The sequence below is a fragment of the Macaca thibetana genome, chromosome 2, assembly GCF_024542745.1.
Source record: "Macaca thibetana thibetana isolate TM-01 chromosome 2, ASM2454274v1, whole genome shotgun sequence".
In the NCBI taxonomy this organism is placed as follows: Eukaryota; Metazoa; Chordata; class Mammalia; order Primates; family Cercopithecidae; genus Macaca; species Macaca thibetana.
In genome coordinates, this window is record NC_065579.1 from 32,522,216 (window position 1) to 32,543,095 (window position 20,880).

The 20,880-nt window shown below is 40.7% G+C and overlaps 1 protein-coding gene across 3 annotated transcripts in view; it reads left to right on the top strand.

The window, feature by feature from the left end:
* The window catches only part of HACL1 (2-hydroxyacyl-CoA lyase 1), a 40,220-nt gene extending 25,581 nt beyond the window's left edge, over positions 1-14,639 (top strand). The window contains exons 10-17 of one of the 3 annotated variants that reach the window (XM_050777573.1): positions 154-259; positions 2,306-2,389; positions 3,652-3,753; positions 6,822-6,976; positions 7,408-7,566; positions 10,719-10,826; positions 11,850-12,036; positions 14,487-14,639. In XM_050777573.1, coding sequence (XP_050633530.1) covers positions 154-259; positions 2,306-2,389; positions 3,652-3,753; positions 6,822-6,976; positions 7,408-7,566; positions 10,719-10,826; positions 11,850-12,036; positions 14,487-14,519 — 934 coding nt within the window. In that variant the 3' untranslated portion in view covers positions 14,520-14,639. Of the gene's footprint in view, positions 1-153; positions 260-2,305; positions 2,390-3,651; positions 3,754-6,821; positions 6,977-7,407; positions 7,567-10,718; positions 10,827-11,849; positions 12,037-12,406 lie in introns of all 3 variants that reach the window. The other 2 variants (XM_050777578.1, XM_050777582.1) reach the window with 2 other exon arrangements.
* Positions 14,640-20,880: the final 6,241 nt, after the last annotated feature.

The window sequence follows — 20,880 nt, forward strand, 5'->3', positions numbered from 1 at the left end:
TTTAGCTTGAAAGATCAAATATACCCTAGAAGCTGATTCTGAAGTCTGATGTAAGCGCCAAATGATTTAGACTTTTCAAATACTTTAGAGATAAATTTTAGAATGATTCAAATAAGAAATATAGTTATACTTTTATATCAATTTTTTTAATAGGGCTTTGCAATTTGCTGATGTAATTGTGTTATTTGGTGCCAGACTAAATTGGATTTTACATTTTGGACTGCCTCCAAGATACCAGCCAGATGTGAAGTTTATCCAGGTACTTAGGAGGAACTTAAAATCAGAAATGTCTGTGTTCATTGTTCTCCCTATCAGCCATAATCAGCTCTGTTTTCTTCTTGATTTCTATTAAAAAAACTGTTCTCGGCTGGGCGCGGTGGCTCAAGCCTGTAATCCCAGCACTTTGGGAGGCCGAGGCGGGTGGATCACGAGGTCAGGAGATCGAGACTATCCTGGCTAACATGGTGAAACCCCGTCTCTACTAAAAATACAAAAAAACTAGCCGGGCGTGGTGGCGGGCGCCTGTAGTCTTAGCTACTTGGGAGGCTGAGGCGGGAGAATGGCGTGAACCCGGGAGGCGGAGCTTGCAGTGAGCTGAGATCACGCCACTGCACTCCAGCCTGGGAGACACAGCGAGACTCCGACTCAAAAAAAAAAAAAAAAAAAAAAAAAAAAAAAAACTGTTCTCTTTTTACGTAAGTAGAATTTTATAAATTGTCTAACATAATTACAGGTACCAAAATAAGCTTCCTTTTCTAGCCTATGAAACATAATGGGCCGCTTTACTTCTAGCCAGAAAACCTTTCAAAATTAACTTTCAAACAGTTTAAAAAGCATAATTTGTCTTTTCTTCACAATTCAAGTATATTTAAAGGTAGAGAAAAGAGACTGTAGGATGGTAGACTAGAACAAAACATTTGGCCTTGTTAGGGAGTGAGGTTTTCTTTCAGATGCCAAAACTTTTACCTTTCCAATGGGAATTTCTAAATGACACTGTTTTATATGTCATTAAACAGTATCCGGAATGTATTCTGACCTGTCTTTGATGATTCTTCTATCGTTATGACCCACCTTATAAGCCAGTTTCTTTACTGATGTGGAAAATACTACCTGCATAGTGGCATGCAAACCTTTTTGCTCTACACTGATTGGCCCCATTTTGCTTGATGTTTTTGCTTGGTGGTTGTTTTTGAGACAGCATCTTGCTCTGTCACCCAGGCAGGAGTGCAGTGGCATGATAATGGCTCACTTCAACCTAAATCTCTCGAGCTCAAGTGATCCTCCCACCTCAGCTTCCTGACATGCTGGGACTATAGATGCGTACAACAATGCCTGGCTAATTTTTTATTTTTTTGTAAAGACACAGTCTCACCGTGTTGCCCAGGCTGGTCTCAAACTCCTGACCTCGAGCAATTCTCCTACCTCAGTCTCCCAAAATGCTGGAGTACAGACTTGAGCCACTGTGCTTGGGTTATTTTAATGTTTGATGAGCCAGCTGCAGTTGCCCTTTTCCCAGTCTACCTTTTGCTACTTAAGGAGTCAACGTCTAATTGCTCCTTTCCCAGCTGAACGCATTGAGAACTAAAACCGCAGACAAGCAAGACTGAGTTAACTGGAAGATACTGATACCTCTTGATTACCCCTCTTGATTATAGAATAAGATACATCCCCTTTGGGGTGGCTACATTATTCCTCTTTGCAGAAGCCATTTTCGTTTGTCCATGGCCATCCAGACATGGAACTTCTGAGTAAATGGAGAAGTAATCACACCATGTTCTTGGAGTGATTCTCTAAATGTGATTCCCTGGGCCAGCTACATCAGCACCACCTGTGAAACCTGTTAGAAAAGCACATTTCTGGACCCTACCCCAGACTTATTAAAATAAAAAACTCTGAGGTAGACTCCTACAGTCTATGGTTTATCAAGCCCAGAATACACCAGGTGACTCTGATATATGCTCAAATTTGAGAACCTACACTCTAGATAGGAATTCCAAGTGTGATTCAATAAAACTTACTGATTAGATGCAAAACCATAATTGATCAGGTCAAATGCATTCGCTATGGGTATAATGAAGCAATACCAAAATTCCGTAGAGTAGATTTTTAAATGAGGCTCTCTATACTAGCTATGATACTAATATAGTTCTATGGACTTTTACTTTTTTTATTAAGGAACTTCGAAATATCAAATCTTCTTTATCATGTGTTCTATATACACAGTTCATTTATTCAGTCTTAATTGATTTCTGACATATTTTTCAGAATAAACATGGATTGTTCTTTAGCCTTGTCTCTTTTTTAGGTTGATATCTGTGCAGAAGAATTGGGTAATAATGTGAAGCCGGCTGTTACTTTACTAGGAGACATAAATGCTGTCACTAAGCAGGTGAGAACTTTTGTTTTAGTTTGTGTGGAGCGCTCTTTAGGGAATAGTCAATTCTTGAAAATGTTTTAATCTTGATTCACTTGGTAACAGGTCTACTATTCATATCTGTTTTAAACAAAATGTGTGATCGAAAACTATTCTTAAATACAACTTTGGAACTTGATAAGTCCAACTTCTGGTACATAGCTCATTTTTATGTAAGTTAAGCATTTTTGGAAGGTGATCGAAAATGTAACATCTTTCAGTAGGCAAACCGTAATTTACTAAATAGGATCCAGCTATCTGAAAAAGTATACCTTCCAAAGGAACTGAACTTACTGCCAAGAAATGGCTTAGCACTGGAAAAGTCTAACAGTATTTTTTTAGGTAAAAAAGAGCTTTTTACTCTTTAATCAGTGACTTTTCAGGTTCTTATTATTTGTACGTAGTTTGTACACTTCACTGTGACAGGAGATAAAATATAGACACATTTATCACTTGATTTTGGATGATACAATTTGGTATGGTTGTCACGATTACACAGTATAGGATGTAATCCCGAATCACATATTAAATCACTCTGGAGCAAATGGTCTGTATCATAGAAGTCCATGGTTATTTTTTGGTTTTCCTATAAGAGTTCTGTGGAAGGAGTGATTTTCCTTCTAGTGTCAAAGACCAAGGAGGGTCTCAGAGCCCCTGCTTGAGGTGTGGAGGAGGTAACAGTACTCCAGTCTGTCCTAAGGGCATTCCAGCATCTAGCAGAAACCCACACTGACCCAAACGGAAGCCTTCCATGTTATCCATTGATATTCTATCAGGTGTTTACTAACTAGAGGGAAAAAAGAGTCTGAGTAATATGAAGAGTAGTATGGCCATACTGTCTTCCTTAAGAAGATATTTCCATGTTAATATGATTTAAATTTATTTTTTTAAAGCAGACTGGGCACGGTGGCTCATCCCTGTAATCCCAGCACTTTGGGAGGCCAAGACAGGTAGATCACCTGAGGTTAGGAGTTTGAGACCAGCCTGGCCAACATGGTGAAACTCCGTCTCTACTGAAAAAACAAAAATTAGTCGAGTGTGGTGGCAGGCACCTGTAGTCCCAGGAGTTTGAGGCAGAAGAATCGCTTGAACCTGGGAGGTGGAGGTTGCAGTGACCTGAGACTGCGCCACTGTACTCCAGCCTCAGTGACAGAACGAGACTTTATTTCAAAAAAAAAAGGCAAAGAAAAAGTTTATATGGTTTTGTGTGTGTGTGTGTGTGTGTGTGTGTTTTTTAGCTTTTAGAGGAACTTGATAAAACACCATGGCAGTATCCTCCAGAGAGCAAGTGGTGGAAAACTCTGAGAGAAAAAATGAAGAGCAATGAAGCTGCATCCAAGGTAAAATGGGACCTACTGAAGCTCAAGAACAGGTCAGGCGCATGATTCAGTTACTTCTGCCGTAACGTGACATGTGTATTCCTAAAAATCACCTTGCTGTGCAAAATTGTGCAATAAAAACCCCAGGGCTCATGGAAAAAGGGGTGTAGTGGCACCATTCTCAAAAACTTGGTGTAACATAAAAATAAGATAAGAGCCTAATGTTTTAAACATGTTAAATGGTTAAGAAATATATGCCAATGAATATAGTATTTTACTTTGAAAAAGACCTGAAGTTTCTGAAAGGTTGTAGCTTGTGAGTTACTGTGAGCTGGTGGAAGAAAGGTGATCAGACGTCAGATGGAAAGTGATAATAGTAGAAGTGGATGGGTGTGTTTTCAGTTTGATGTTGGCATAGAACATCATATTTAAACACCTGTAATCTGAGTGCTTTTGGAGGCCAAGGCAGTAAGATCAGTTGAGGCCTGGAGTTTGAGACCAGCCTGGGTATAGCAAGACCTTGTCTCTACAAAAAAAAAAAAAATTAGCCAGATGTGGTGGGACACACCTGTTGTCCTGTCTCCTCAGGAGGCTGATATTGGAGGATTGCTTGAGTCTAGGAGTTGAGGTGGCAGTGCAGTAGATCATGCCACTGCACTCAAGCCTGGGTGGCAGAGTGAGACCCTGTCTCTAAAGGAAAAATTAACTATTAAGTGATTTTTTTGTTTTGGGAATCCTTAAATTTTGGGATGTTTGAGATGTTTTTCTGCTTTTAAGATTTAAGTCCTTCAGGGCGTGCTATTATAATAGCTTGTTTCATAAAAATTGAAATTTTGATCCAATGTATAGCCTTCTTTTCTATTTAACTTTTGTATCACTGCTGGAAATTTTTTTGCGGCACTCTCATTTGCACTCTTGGCTTTGCCTGGTAGCTAAGGTTTTGGAAATTGTAGTGATGCTAGAAACCATCAAACTGTCTACTACTAGCACTGAAATGAATCAGTGCTGTAGGATTTGGCAATTTACAGTAAAGTCTGTATGTGTGTATGTACATGCACCTGTGTGCATGTGTGTGTGTGCATGTGTGTGTGTATTGTGCTTTCCCTATGTGAGAAAGGTGATTTTTAAAAATTGTTTTGTGTATTCCTATGTATCTTTGTTCAACTGGGTGCAGATTTCTGGTAGAATCATGCATAAGCAAATATAAAATTTGAGTTATGCTCACTTGGTTCCCTAATATATCAATTGTCTTAGAATAAATTCACGTTTTTGCATCAAGCATTATAGCAGAATTGATTATGCATGAATCTATCTTACATTGGAATTTTTTTTTTTTTTTTTTTGAGACGGAGTCTTGCTCTGTCACCAGGCTGGAGTGCAATGGCCTGATCTCAGCTCACTGCAACCTCCGCCTCCCGGGTTCAAGTGATTCTCCTGCCTCAGCCTCCCAAGTAGCTGGGATTACAGATACATACTACCATGCCCAGCTAGTTTTTGTATTTTTAGTAAAGACGGGTTTCACCATGTTGGCCAGGATGGTCTCCATCTCTTGACCTCATGTTCCCCCTACTCAGCTTGCCAAAGTGCTGGGATTATAGGCATGAGCCACTGTGCCTGGCCTACATTGGAATTTTAATCAACGACTGTTTCTATCTGGAGCCAGTCTCATTTTTTTTTTCTGACGTGGAGTTTCACTCTTGTTGCCCAGGCTAGAGTGCAGTGGCGTGATCTCAGCTCACTGCAACCTCTGCCTTCCAGTTTCAAGCGATTCTCCTGCTTCAGCCTCCTGAGTAGCTGGGATTACAGGTACCTGGCACCACGTCCGGCTAATTTTTTTTTTTTTCTTTTTTGAGATGGAGTATTGCTTTTGTTGCCCAGGCTGGAGTACAGTGGCGCGATCTTGGCTCACTGCAACCTCTGCCTCCTGGGTTCATGTGATTCTCCGGCCTCAGCCTCCCAAGTAACTGGATTACAGGCATGCGCCACCATGCCTGGCTAATTTTGTATGTTTAGTAGAGGCGGAGCTTCTCCATGTTGGTCAGGCTGATCTCAAACTCTCGACCTCAGGTGATCTGCCCACCTCAGCCTCCCAAAGTGCTGGGATTATAGGTGTGAGCCACCACACCCAGGCAATTTTTGTATTTTTTTTTTTAAGTAGAGACAGGGTTTCACCATGTTGGCCAGGATGGTCTTGAACTCCTAACATCGTGATCCACCCGCCTCAGCCTCCTAAAGTGCTGGGATTACAGGCGTGAGCCACTGCACCCAGCCACCAGTCTCAATTTTATTTCCTGAGTCGTATCATGACTAATCTTTTCTTTCACATAGGAATGATATTGGTTTAAGATAGAAGGGACTTGCCTCTCTTCCTTGGTGCCAGAGTATAGGAGGGTCCCTCATTTATCATGGGTATAATGTCCAGCAGAACAAAGTAGCATAAGTGAAGAGGCAGTGCCGGGACCAGATGGGACTGTTGCTGCTAAAACTCTCTATGGCTTTCTCTCAGCCCTAAAAGGCATGTGGCTAAACAAAGGCATTTACTTTGCTGTTTTTCTCTCCATTCAGGGACTCTTTAGAATAGTGGGGGTAACGTATCTCCTTTACTCTCAAGTGTGTTGGGGGAAAAACTAGATTTTCAGATTGTGTTCTAAATTGTGACAGTTTAAGTTTAGGGTCATATTTCAGATGAAAATATTCTGAAATAAATTTTACTTTTTCTAAGGCACCATTTTCCTAAGAGTGCTCAAATAAGAATGTTTAGTTTTATATAACCCAGTGCTTCCCAGCTCTCTTTACTATAGGACTTCTCAGAGTCTTTAATACACTCCTGTGCGTTGCAGATCTCCAAGAGGAGGGATATTCCCAAGCTTATTTAATTGTGTTCCAAACTGGGACTGTGGGACACATGTCCCCCAGGGCTGTTCACAGGTCAGCCAGCTTCTCAGAGTGGCCATTTTATAGCCATTTGGGAACCTTGTAGCTTTTGTAGTTGTTGCATATTTCCAAATAAGTTTGATAACAGTTTATTAACATTGGTTATTTTCATTGTATCCCAATTTAATTTGATTACATTCCCATCTACTTTTCAGGAACTAGCTTCCAGAGAATCTCTGCCTATGAATTATTACACAGTATTCTACCATGTTCAAGAGCAACTACCTAGAGACTGCTTTGTGGTAAGCGAAGGAGCAAATACTATGGACATTGGACGGACTGTGCTTCAGAACTACCTTCCTCGCCACAGGTAAGACTTCTAAAGAAGAAAGAAGTCGTAATTCATTATGATGTGTTTAATATGAAACTATAATAGTGCAGATTAAGAAGACATTTGAGAATTAATACATGTTCAGTATGTAAGGGCATATTTCATAAAAGTATTGTTAGGTGAGGTTTTGTAGAGTTTTTATGCTTGATGTGTTCTTGGTATCCTGTGATAATTATTTACTTAGTGTTATAGGAATATGTTTATAGTCTCCCAAGCAAACATGAGTGGCTTTTTTCTGTCCTTGACAAATTAGTTCCTAACAGTCTAAGGATTTTATATTGAAGAAAGAGAATGTTTTTATGGTTCTTTATTTTTCCATCAACCATGTAAATAGGACTAGAAGGTTTGTGCCAACCCCATCCTCTATGACATGCCCCAGAGGGTTTCATTTTAGCTTTGTTCTCCAACAGGCTTGATGCTGGTACTTTCGGAACAATGGGAGTTGGTTTAGGATTTGCTATTGCAGCTGCCATGGTGGCTAAAGATAGAAGCCCTGGGCAACGGGTCATCTGTGTGGAAGGAGACAGTGCATTTGGGTTTTCTGGCATGGAGGTGGAAACCATCTGCAGGTAAAACATCATCCTGAATCAGAGCACTTGATTCTCTAGAATATGAAAAATGACACAGTCATCTGACAAATACTTACCAGGTGTTCACCAGCTGCCCTGTGAATAGCACTGTGCTCTGTCCTGAGGATGCTAGTGGCAGTAACCCACGGTCTTTCTCTTCCAGAACAGTATCTTTCTGGCCTCCTCACTGTGTGGTAAAAACCTATAAAACTGTGGGGAGTGGTTTTGAGGTCACTGAGAAAAAAATGTTGGGGACTGAAAGAAGCTTGTTTCCTATGGGAAATAGCGAGTGTGGTGGTTAAGGGCATGGCTTCTGCCAGGTGCCTTGGCTCACACCTGTAATCCCAGCCCTTTGGGAAGCCAAGGCAGGCAGATCACTTTAGGTCAGGAGTTCAAGACCAGCCTGGCCAGCATGGTGAAACCCCATCTCTACTAAATATACAAAAAAAAAAAAAAAAAAATAGCCAGATGTGGTGAAGCATGCCTGTAATCCCAGCTATTCAGGAAGCTGAGGCAGAAGAATTGCTTGAACTGGGAGGTGGAGGTTGTAGTGAGCTGAAGTCACACCACTGCACTCCAGCCTGGGCAACAGAGTGAGACCCCGTCTCAATGTGGGACAGATGGCCTGGATTTAAAAACTGGTTCTATCAAGTCAGAGCCATGTGACTTTAAGTCACTTAACCAAGGTTGGGCATGGTAGCTTACACCTGTAATCCCAACACTTTGGGTGGCCGAGGTGGGCAGATCACCTGAGGTCAAGAGTTAGAGACCAGTCTGGCCAACATGGTGAAACCCTGTCTGTACTAAAAATATAAAAAAGAGCCAGGTGTGGTGGTACATGCCTATAGTCCCAGCTATTTGGGAGGCCGAGGCAGGAGAATCGCTTGAACCTGGGAGGCGTAGGTTGCAGTGAGCCAAGATCGCACCACTGTACTCCAGCCTGGGCGACAGAGCAAGACTCTGTCTCAAACAAACAAACAAAAAAGTCACTTAACCAAGCCTTAGTCTCATCTCTTCTAAAGTAGGAATAGTATCCTTTAGGCAGAAATTCCTTGAAAAAAAAAAAAAGGTAGGATTAGTCATAGTTCCTACCTTAGAAAGATGATTATGAGGAACAAATGAGATAATCCAAGCAATTTTTTTTTTTTTCAAGATGGGGGTCTCGCTTTGTCACCCAGGCTGGAGTGGAATGGTGCAATTGCGGCTCACCGTAGCCTCAACCACTGAAGTTCAAGTGATCGTGCTTCCTTAGCCTTCTGAGTAGCTGGGATCACAGGCATGCACCACCACGCTCAGCTAATTTTTTGTATTTTTTTTTGTAGAGACAGGGTTTTGCCATGTTGGCCACACTGGTCTCGCATTTGTAAGCTCAAGCAATCCACCCACCTTGGCCTCCCTAAGTGCTAGAATTACAGGTGTGAGCCACCGTGCTTGGCCCCAGCTAAACTCTGAGGTGATGCTCAGTGAACATGAGCCATTTGGATCATGTGTGTAGTTATGAGAATTCATGGAGAAACTCATGAATTGTAGATCCTAACTATAGAAGGATGGGGGTTTTATTTTTCCAGCTATATTTAAACTGTAGTAAAACTATTCTATTCTTAGCCAGGGTTCTTATTAGGGCTTTTGTGACTCATGTTTTTGGGCTGGCAAAGCTTTGGTAGATGAAACGTTCAAGATTTGGGAAGGTATAGTTGTCCCTCCATATCCATGGGGGATTGGTTCCAGGACCTTCCTCAAATACCAAAATCCAAGGATGCTCAAGTGAGTCCCTGATATAAAATGGTACAGTATTTGCAAATAACCTATGCATATCACCCCGTATATTTTTAATGATCTCTAGATTACCTTAAAATGCTGAATACAATATAAATGCTATATAAAAAATTGTTGTGCTGTATTGTTTAGGGAATAATGACAAGAACAAAGTCTGTGTGTGTTGAGTACAGACCCAAATTTTTTTTCCAAATATTTTTGACCTGCAGTTGGTTAAATCCACGGATGCAGAACTCAGATAATGAGGTCTGACTATATGTGTCTGGTAGAGTGTCTTTATTGACATCAAAGTGATCTACATAAAAAAGATGACTTATGGGGAAGTCAGCCTTTTAGTGAATAATGATTCCTTTTGAGCATGGAGAGCAAATAATTACCACAGTCCTGTTATTTAACGGTATGCAGTTTAGTTTTGTTTTTACTACTTGCCCTTGGAAATTATGTTAGAAAATAAAACCTACATTCTTTTCAGTCAATAACATTTAATCAACCTTTTCTTTTTTGTCTTTGCTGTACTGTTTAGCACATTGTTAAATACGCCTTTTCTGTAACGATTACACCATGTAATGTGTTTCTGATTATGGGTGTGGTAGTTTGAGTGCAGATTGTGTGTGCTAGTCACTTGTGTATCTCCTACAGCATCTAGCAAGGGCTGGGTGTCTGTGGCGAGCTCAGTAAATAGAAAGGTACTTTTCAAACATTGTTCCTAGGAACCAACTAGAAGTGGTCCTTTAGAGAGTATTAAATAGGGAAGGTGTTCTTCGTATACCATCTAGACTTATGAAAACCTAGATTCAGAAAAGCTCAGTGATTTGTCTGAGGTTCATAGCTAATAGCTAAAGGACTATCAACTATTTTTTTTTTTTTTCTGAGATGGAGTCACGCTCTGTCACCCAGGCTGGAGTGCAGTAGTGTGATCTCGGTTCACTGCAACCTCCACCTGCTGGGTTCAAGCGATTCTTCTGCCTCAGCCTCCCGAGTAGCTGGGACTACAGGCCCGTGCTACCATGCCCAGCTAATCTTTGTATTTTTAGTAGAGACGGGGTTTCACCATATTGGCCAGGCTCATCTTGAACTCCTGACCTTGTGATCTGCCTGCCTCAGCCTCCCAAAGTGCTGGGATTACAGGCGTGAGCCACCACGCCCAGCCAGGACTAACAACTCTTAATCTTGCAATCTTTCTGCCTTTCCATGATGTTTCTGTTAATGATTTGATATTCTTTCTTAGGATAATAAATGCTTGACTTTTAGTCTTCCTCTAATATCACAAAAAGCTTATAGAAAACTATTCATTTTTAAGTTAAAATTTCAGCCCAAAGAAAAGAAATTACTTTAGAATGAAGAATAATTTCCTTCATATTTTACTCTCACTTTAGGTACAACTTGCCAATCATACTCTTGGTAGTGAATAACAATGGAATTTACCAAGGTTTTGATACCGATACTTGGAAAGAAATGTTAAAATTCCAAGATGCTGCTTCAGTGTAAGTAACCAAGACCAATGTCTATTTACTTCCTCTCACCCGTTTTAATCTCTTAAAAAGTCTTCTATATTGGTAATAGTGTGCCTACATGGTATGAGTATTGTCTGTTTTGATTGTCAGCCCTTCTAAAGAGCAGGAATCCTGTCTTAGTTCCTCTTTGCACAAATATCCATGATTAGGTGCTTCAATAAATAGTTTATAATCAGGGAACAGCTGAAGACTCAGATAAATGAGTGTGATGTCTGAGCCTTGTTAATGAGAAGGCTTATTGCAAAATGCTGCCAGGACTGGGAGCAATAGTAGGACCATGTAGAAACACCATGTAGAAATGTGGATGTGTACATATTATATATGTTCCAGAGGCCTACCTTCCTTTTACCACTTAGCTAAATCTTGATCATCTGATGGCAGAGCCAAATTAAGACGGTATTGTAGCTGGCCGTGGATTGTGAGATAGACGTGAATTTGTGAGCCAGCCTTGGGGTGGAACAGGATATGGGCGTGTCTATTTATGCCTCGCCAACTTTATTTGTTGTTTTCTTGTTATTTGTTGTTTTGCACTAATCTTTTTTTTTTTTTTTTTTTCATATTTTTCTTCTGGATTCATAATAGTTGGTAGTGTAGCCTGTACTATCTAGTATGGTAGCCACTAGGCATGTTGCAACTGTTGCAATTTAGATTTAAATTACTTCAAATTAAATGAAGTTAAAAATTTAGTTCCTCAGTTTAGTCACGTTTCAAGTGCTCACAGCAACAGGTAGATAGTGGCTACTATTTTGGATCACACAGGTTTAAAACATTTCTATCATCACAGAAAGTTCTGTTGGACATTGCTTTATAGACAATTATAAACATAGGAAAAACTCAGTGTACTGGCATCTCAGCTTAAGTGTTGAAGTTAAAATTATGCCTTTCAGTTCAGCCTAAATTTTTTTAATGAAGTATTTCAGAGAATGACTTTTTGTTTTTTTTTCTACAAGGTTTAAGATTTAAATTTCATTGACTCATGACCTTGTTTTTCAGGGTCCCTCCAATGTGTTTGCTGCCAAATTCACATTATGAGCAAGTCATGACTGCATTTGGAGGAAAAGGGTATTTTGTACAAACACCAGAAGAACTCCAAAAGTCCCTGAGGCAGAGCCTAGCAGACACAGCTAAACCCTCTCTTATCAACATCATGATTGAGCCACAAGCCACACGGAAGACCCAGGTAAATACAGTTGCTAAGCAGAAAGCAAGAAATGCATCTGCTTCCCCATCCCCCTCCAAAAAGTATCTACCAAACAGAACACCCTCTATCGTGCACAGAGGTCTTTCTAAACCTTTTCTGAGTTTGGCAGTTTCATTTATTTGTTCAGTGAATATTGAGATATGTGTTAGGTGCTACGAATAGCATGGCGAGCCAAACCAGGCTCAGTCCTCACCTTCATGGAGCTTTTATGGTCTGGTAGGGGAGAGGGACAGTCTGGTAACCTCACAACTGAACACACTACGACAGAGTGAAGCAATTGCTTGGAAGGAAAAGAACCCAGTTCTAAGCAAACATACCACAAAGGAATCGATTTATGTTGGGGTTACAGGGAAGGCTTCTCAGGGGAGATGATTCTTAAACGGAGATCAGAAGGATAAGCAGAGACTAACTCGGCAAAGGGGAGAGGGAAGAGATGTGCAAAAGGCTCTGTAGCAAGAGGAAAGAGAAAGCATGGCAAGTCTGAGGAAGAGGGAGATGCAACTCTAATACGAGGATTTGTGCAGGTACATTCAAAATTAGTTACTTTGACCTCTAAAGTGAAACTACAGTGTTGATTATAGCAGTAAAGTGAATGACAAAGTTCATAGCATGAACCTCTCCTATCCCAGATTAAGTTGCATTTCATACTTAATTTTCTACTGCCATCCTGGTTCTGCCACTTGCCTCCTCTTGTAACCTGTCATCCATGCGAACACTTTGCATATCAGCCACTGTTTTCAGAGCAGGTATTTTTTTCAAGTACTTTCTGTCTTGGTTCTTAAACATATGGGATCTCTTTCTTTTGTGAACAAAGCAGAGGATGAATGGGCAAACAGATACCTGGATAATCACTGAAATATAAATTAACTAATTTAGACACTAAAATATATAGAATTCTACTGAAATTCTATTTGTGTGAAAATAGATTTCAGCGACTTTGGCATTTACTTCCTAGCAGAGAGAGGAGACACTCAGGAAGCCTAGTGATGAGGAAGATAAATGCCGAAAAAGTAGGCCAGTAAGCTGAAGGGCAGGGGGCATTAGCAGGGATTTCTGTGGAGCAAGCAGGCAGACTGTTTTAAGGGAGGGTCAACAACTTTCAGAATCTGTCTGTACTCCTGCGGGTTTGTGGATTGTCTTCTCTTTTTAAGTTCTATTTAAAATGATTTATGCCAGTCAGACACTCAATAGACAGGCTTTTTCATCTCATGCCACTTTATGGATTTATAACGGGGTTTATACTTTCCAGTGACTGGGATGTTAGTTTGGTAACCAAAAACACCCTCCTCTGGGCATCAGGCCGTCAGAGCACTGGGGAAACTAAAGCCACTGTAAGAAGCCTAATGAATACATATAATCTTGATGGCTGGGCCCAGTGGCTCATGCCTGTAATCCCAGCCCTTTGGGATGCCGAGGTGGGCGGATCACTTGAGGCCGGGAGTTTGAGACCTGCCTGGCCAACATGGTGTCTACTAAAAATACAAAATACAAAAAATACAAAAATTAACTGGGCATGGTGGTGCATGTCTGTAATCCCGGCTACTCAGGAGGCAGAGGCACGAGAATCGCTTGAACCCAGGAGGTGGAGGTTGCAGTGAGCTAAGATTGTGCCACTGCACTCCAACCTGGGTGACAGTGAGACTCTGTCTCAAAATCATCATCATCATAATCTTGAGACCTATGTTAATCACAGAAAAGCCCTAACAAATTCTCTGCCAGTGAGTTCGCGCTTCTATTGATTTGCTTCCAATGATCTGTTCTACAATTTCTCTATGAATTTTGTTTGGATATTGCCAGAGAAATATAAGTTCTCGTCTTCCTTTTATAATTCTATGAGGATTATCTTTATATTTCTTACATTTATCACTTTGAAATTATTTATTTTCATTCCAGTGGAATTTACATACATTATACTTTCCAAACTGTTGATTTTTGTCTGTCTGTCCCTCTGCCATTTGTCATTGATTCTCAGTGTTGGCTGGCCACTTTCTGCCTCAATATGGGAATGCCTGTATCTGTGTCTGTGTCCAGGCCGTATGTGTAGGATGGTGTTTGTTCTGGAAGAGGCTTCCGTGCACAGTTCTTCCTACTTTTGTTCTCAGACCCAGGAGCTCAGCCCTCTGTGGGCCTCCTTTATCTCCCTTCTCCTTCTGAGTGTACTTGTGGTTCTTTTAGACTATAGTTTTTGTGCTCTGATTACTGTTAATGGAAGAGGACCCAGAATGCCATTTTAGATTGTTTTATAGGACACAGCAGGAAGATTCACTAGTAGGTTTTAAGTCCTTTTTGGGAAAAGCACCAGAACAAGACAAACCTCATTTTGCCACCATTGTGTAGGACTTTTAGGTTTTAGAACAAGTGAAACAATGAGGATATAATTTGAGACAATCATTTCTTTTTACTGAATGTTTGTTGTCTTCTTTTTCTAGGATTTTCATTGGCTGACCCGCTCTAATATGTAAATAAAGACGCCAGTTGGTGGTCTTGAGTTTTCTCTTTCTTGCAAGATGAAATTTTATTTTCCACAGCAAAATTACTCTACTGTTAAAATTGTGCAAAATAAAATAAACATTTTAAAATGACATTTTACAGTAAAGGAATTGATTAAAAACAGAAAAAGTTAGAAAAAGTAACAGAAAAAGTTATTCTGCCACAAAACTACTTACAGATGAATGGAGAGCTTTTATTAAATAATAGCGTTGTAACTGCCTAAATGTTGATTTACATATCAATATTCTTTTTCTGCCATAGTGTGCATGTTTGTTCCCCAGAACCTCATGTAGAAATTTGATCTCCAGTGGTGGAGGTAGGGCCTAATGGGAGGTGTTTGGGTCATGGGGATGGATCCCACATGAAAGGTTTGGTGAGTTCTCAGGGTAATGAGCTCTCCCTCTATTAGTTACCACTAGAGCTGGTTGTTAAAAGGAACCTAGCAGCCAGGCACAGTGACTCATGCCTATAATACCAGAATTTTGGGAAGTTGAGGCGGGCAGATCACCTGAGGTCGGGAGTTCGAGACCAGCCTGACCAACATGGAGAAACCCCATCTCTACTAAAAATACAAAATTAGTTGGGCATGGTGGTGCATGCCTGTAGTCCCAGCTACTCAGGAGGCTGAGGCAGGAGAATCGCTTGAACCCAAGAGGTGGAGGTTGCGGTGAGCTGAGATTGTACCACTGCACTCCAGCCTGGGCAACAAGAGCGAAACTCTGTCTCAAAAAAAAAAAAAAAAAAAAGGAAAGGAACCCAGCACCTTCCCTGCAGGGAACCTATCACCTTCCCCACCTCTCTCCTGCTTCCTCTCTCCTCATGTGGACTCTGCACACACTGGCTCCCCTTCACTTCTGCCATGAATGGAGGCAACCTGAGCCCTCACCAGATGCCCAGTCTTGAACCTTCCAGCTATCAGAACTGTGAGCTAAATAGACCGCTTTGTAAAACAAGTTACTTAGCTGTAGTAAATATTCCTTTATAGCAACACTAAACAGACTAAGGCAGTTACCTATCTTTTAAGAATTGAAGAAAAAAGCTGTAAGAATTATCTAATGTAGAGACATGTTCAATTAGTTGAGATACATAGGCTCTTTCTGCTTCCTATTTTATTTTTTGACTACTCAGTACCTAAGTGTCCCCAGTGTTTAGTGGGGCTTGTCCTATATTTTATGAATTTGGTGGTTTTTTTTTTTTTTTTTGGAAAGAATTTATTGAGCCAAAGGCAAAGTCACACCACACCCAAACTAATAATTTCAGGATATATTTGGACTAGCGACCTAAGTTCAAGCATACCACATTTAGACCAATGAAGTTAACAATATATAAAGAACTCAGACCGGAGGCAGTGGCTCACACCTGTAATCCTAGCACTTTGGGAGGCCAAGGCGGGTGGATCACTTGAGATCAGGAGTTCAAGACTAGCCTGGCCAACATGGTGAAACCCCATCTCTACTAAAAATAAAAAAATTAGCCCGGCGTGGTGGCACACTCCTGTAATCCCAGCTACTCAGGGAGCTGAGGCTCGAGAATCACTTGAACCCGGGAGGCAGAGGCTGCAATGAACCAAGATCCCGCCACTGCTCTTGAGCCTGGGCAACAGACTTAGTGTGACTCCCTCTCAAAAAATAAATAAATAAATAAAATAAAAAGAACTCTTTTATATATAAGAAAAATATTAAGGTGCCAGTAGAAAAATGGGCAGAGGGCATGAATGTACAATTCATAGAAAAAATATAAATGCTCAATGAAAGTATGAATATAAATAAATATGAATATGTAAGTTATATTGAAAATCCCTTTTTTCCCCCTGGCCTATCCACCTGGCAAAGAACTTTCTAAATTAATCTGAATTGTGGTGAAGTGGAAGTGAAAATGAGACTCCCTACGCTGCTGATGGAAGTTGAAGTTGGTACATTTCCACAGAGTAATTCTAGCATTGCTTGTATTTGGAATCTTAAAAATGTTCATACCCTGTAAGTTTTGACCCCATGAAGTTTTTTTTTTTTTTTTTTTTTTTTTTTTTCTCAAGACAGGGTATTGCTCTGTTGCTCAGGCTAGAGTGCAATGACGTGATCACGGCTCACTGCATCTTTGACCTCCTTGGGCTCAAGTGATCCTCCCACCTCAGTCTCCCAAGTAACTGGCACTACAAGTGCATGCCACCATGCGCGACTAATTTTTTTATTCTGTTTTTGTAGAGACAGGGTCTCAATATGTTGCCTAGGTTGGTCTCAAACTCGTGGGCTTACGCTATCCTCTTGCCCCTGCCTCCCAGGGTGCTGGGAGTACAGTCATGAGCCACCGTGCCAGGCCCCAGTGATCTTATTTAGGGAATATATCCTAAAGAAATAATAAAATATTTGGTCAAATATTTATATGAAAGGCCATTTTACATAGTTTTATTTAGGAACAACCCCAACGTTTAATAGGAGGACATTGGTTACATAAATGATGATCTATCATCATAAAATAAAAATTGTGTTATTTATTGATTGAGAAATAATCACAATACAACATGTGAAAAGAGCAGCAAGCTACAAAATGAAATGGAGTGAAGTAAGGAAATATGCATACTCATGCATACATGCTTGCTTACAGAACAGAGATGGGCACAAAATTAACTAAAACTGTAATACAACTTGGTAGATGGAATTGTAGGCAGTTTCTATTTCTTTAATTTTTTCCTTTATATAATTTTATAAATATGTAATTTTTATTATCAGAAGCAGGCATTATTTTAAAAGAATATTTGAAATTGAAAAACATCACTTATTTTCAGGGTCATTCATATTTTTTATCTGCAGTTTTACATACATTGAAGCATAAGACTTTATATCAAAATTCAGCTTGTTTGCACCACCCAGATCAGACTTGTCTACACTGGTTAGTTTAGGCACAAGTGACCACCGTGAAGTGGTAGACTTCAGTTTTAGGGGTGAACCCAGAAGATACTGTGATTGGGCCCCTGACGGACTCATAGAAGCAGCCCCATTTTGCAGGTATTCTTATGTCCTGCACAGGAGGAAGACACTATGAAGAGGAGCATTCGGACTGGATAGCTCCTGTAACCTCACCAGCCTCCTCCCACTCTGCCTCTGGACACACCGCTGGCAGCCAAATGCAATATAAGATTTTGCCATTAGGTGGTGTAGAGGGCTTGATTAATATTTATAAATTGAACTTGTAAATCTGTTACTAAATACTAGATAAAATTCGGGGAAAATGCCCCTTTCCTAATCATATTCTCTCAGAGAAAAAAAAAAATTCAGACAGGTTATTAGACTGTCCAGCAGAGGTCAGTCTAAATGTGTATAGACCACATTAGTCCAGGTTTATTTAGTTTATTTAGTAAAAATGATCTTGAAATTAGTCTCCTCACAGCAGATTTTCCTTGGATAAGATACTGAAAATACCCCTCTAAAATGGATCTATTGGTTGATAGATACTTGATAGAATATTTTGCAGCCCCTAGTTTAATAATGAATTTCTTATGTGAGCCTAGTATACGTATTAATAATACCCAATTGCCTCACAAAAACTGAGCTTCAAAAGATTATGGCAGTTTTCTTAATTAAGGAAAACCTAGAATCTAGGGTTGAGGAGATCAATGGGAAATGAATTTTTTTATTATTTTTTTGAGACAGGGTATTCCTCTGTTGCCCAGACTGGAGTACAGTGGCATAGTCATAGCTCACTGCAGCCTTGAACTCCTGGGCTCAAGTAATTCTCCCACCTCACCCTCCCAAGTAGCTAGGACTACAGGTACATGCCACAACACCTGGCTAATTTTTTAAATTTTTTTGGAGAGATGTGTCTGTTGGCGAGGCTGGTCTCAAACTCTTGGGCTCAAGCGGTCCTCCCACTTCAACCTCCCAAAGTGAAATGGTTTCTTAGGTTACTTTCTCTGCTAATAGTCTTTCCAAAAATCTTTCATATTTCGTGGGGTTATTTGGGGATTCAAAAAGCCACCCAGAAGCTCCTAGCCCAATGCCTGTCATATAAAAGGCACTCAATAAGTGCCACTGTGTTTTAGGAAGGTGAGAATTTAGAGAAGAGAACACCACCTGGAGTCTCAGCTTAGCAGTGAATGTAAAAGTATACATAGTGGTTTCCCTTTTCTCAAGTGAGTGGGTCTTCAAGTAAATTAGACATTTCCTGGAAATCAGGGGTTGTGTATTTTCACTTCTCTATATAGCCATAGTGCTCTGTAAGAGTTCACTAACTACTAGTTGAGTGGGAACTCATGATGGTTAACAATAGCTCAGTGGAGATGTTCTACAGTTACTTCATACATGCTACTTTGAAGTAGCTCAGCTTTTTTGTGAAGTGAGTGTGTATGCCATAGGGAAAAAAAGTCTCAAATCCATTGCAAGAAAATGATAGGACTTTTGGACACTGAAGGAAAAAGAAAATGAAAAGGAAAATTATATTGAATCCCAAAACATTTTTGTTCCTGTATTATTTTCAAGACAGCTAGGCGGTGGGGAAGCAGTGCATGTGAATGAAGAAGTAGCCCATGACTCTGAAATAATGCAAATGTAAAGTGATTACCGTAGAACATCATATGACTGTTTTAAGAAAGTAGGAAACCAGTTACTTTTGTGACTGGTTGGGAATTGTGACTGAGAAACCCCGAGAAAACTAACTACTGACTATTACAGAGAGTAAAATACAGACGAAGTGTGAATTATCTGGTGTGTGTTTGGTTGCATTTGCTGCTGCTAATGTGAATAAATGGAATAATGTGGAAAGGAGAAATTGACAATCCTGTAAATTTTACTTTTGGAAGAGGTGGAGATAAAAGCATATGCCTTGGATTCTGATCTAACTGACAGGATTGCCTCTGGCTTTCACTAGATGTCTTGACTCTTCCCTCCCTTCCAGGACCCTCTCTTTCAGAAGGGGGCTAGCTGGCCAGTGAACCCTTGACACATTCAGGTTGTGTGGTCACTCTTTCAGTTAGGGAGCTATGAAAGGAACACATAGAAACTCCTGGATCTCCTGTTTCAAAGTTTGAAGGGACCACTTTAAATTTTGATTTACGGCCTAGAAATACCTGCAGAGATGGCAAGATCCATGATTTTCCTTCTATGCAGTGGTTGCTGGAGCCTGCTCTGTGGAGTGGCTAATCTACAGCCATGTAGTTCACTGCCAAGGCTCACTTCCCTGGTCCCTCCATATTTCCAGGAATTGCCTCCCCATTGCATGGTCAAGTTGGGCTCAAGAAGTCAGACCTGGTTTCGCCTTAGCCCCAGCTTTGCTTGTGCTGTTTCTGCTGTGATGCTCTGTACTCACCCACCCATTTTTGCCATGTGAAATTGGCTATATGCTTCAAGGCCCAGCTCAACAGTCCCCTCTTCCGTGAAGCCTTCCTTTCTCTGGATGCTCCTGCAGCACCTGGGGTGCACCACTGTCACAAACTCACAGTGTTCATGGTGAGCTAAATTCCCATCTCCCTCACCATCTTGTCTTGGTAAGGAAGTAATCCAGGAAGGGTTTATATCACAAAAGCTATAGCAGACAATGTTCAACAAGGATGCAGGGTGGATAGATGAGCTACCAGGGATCAGAAGCCCACCCTGATACCTAGGTATTAAGTAAGCCCAGTAGTTCTTAGAGCAATGCTGGGGATGGGGGCTGGTGGGCGTGAGGCCCTGAAATGACTGAAGTTTTATTTCCACCTGGCGAAATGAAGGTCAAAATTAAAATTAGGTAGAATTACTGAAAATAAATATTTCTTTCACACTGTTGTGGACTGAGATTTATACTCACTACATTCATCAAACCATTTAATGGTTCGTAGTGCCATCCCTGGCTCCCTACCCTCCATCAGCCACTCCATCTGTCCCCTCTCCCCACCACCCTATATTACTCGTGCATTTCAGAATTTTTATGGCTATTTTATTTATTTATTTATTTATTTAGAGACCAAGTTTCCCTCTGTCACCCAGGCTGGAGTGCAATGGCATAATCTCAGCTCACTGCAACCTCTTCCTCCCAGGTTCAAGCGTTTCTCCTGCCTCAGCCTCCCTAGTAGCTGAGATAATAGGCGCCCGCAACCACGCCCAGCTAATTTTTGTATTTTTAGTAGAGACGGGGTGTCACTATGTGGTCAGGCCAGTCTCGAACTCCTGACCTCAGTGATCCACCCGCCTCGGCTTCCCAAAGTGCTGTGATTACAGACATGAGCCACCGCGCCTGGTGGTTATTTTCACTTGATTATTTTTCCATATTAACTTTAGTAGCAAAAAAATCTGATATTTCAATTAGAGTGTGTTTTTTAAAATAGAGTGTGTTAACAGAAAATCTTAACATTCAGTAAGGCCAACA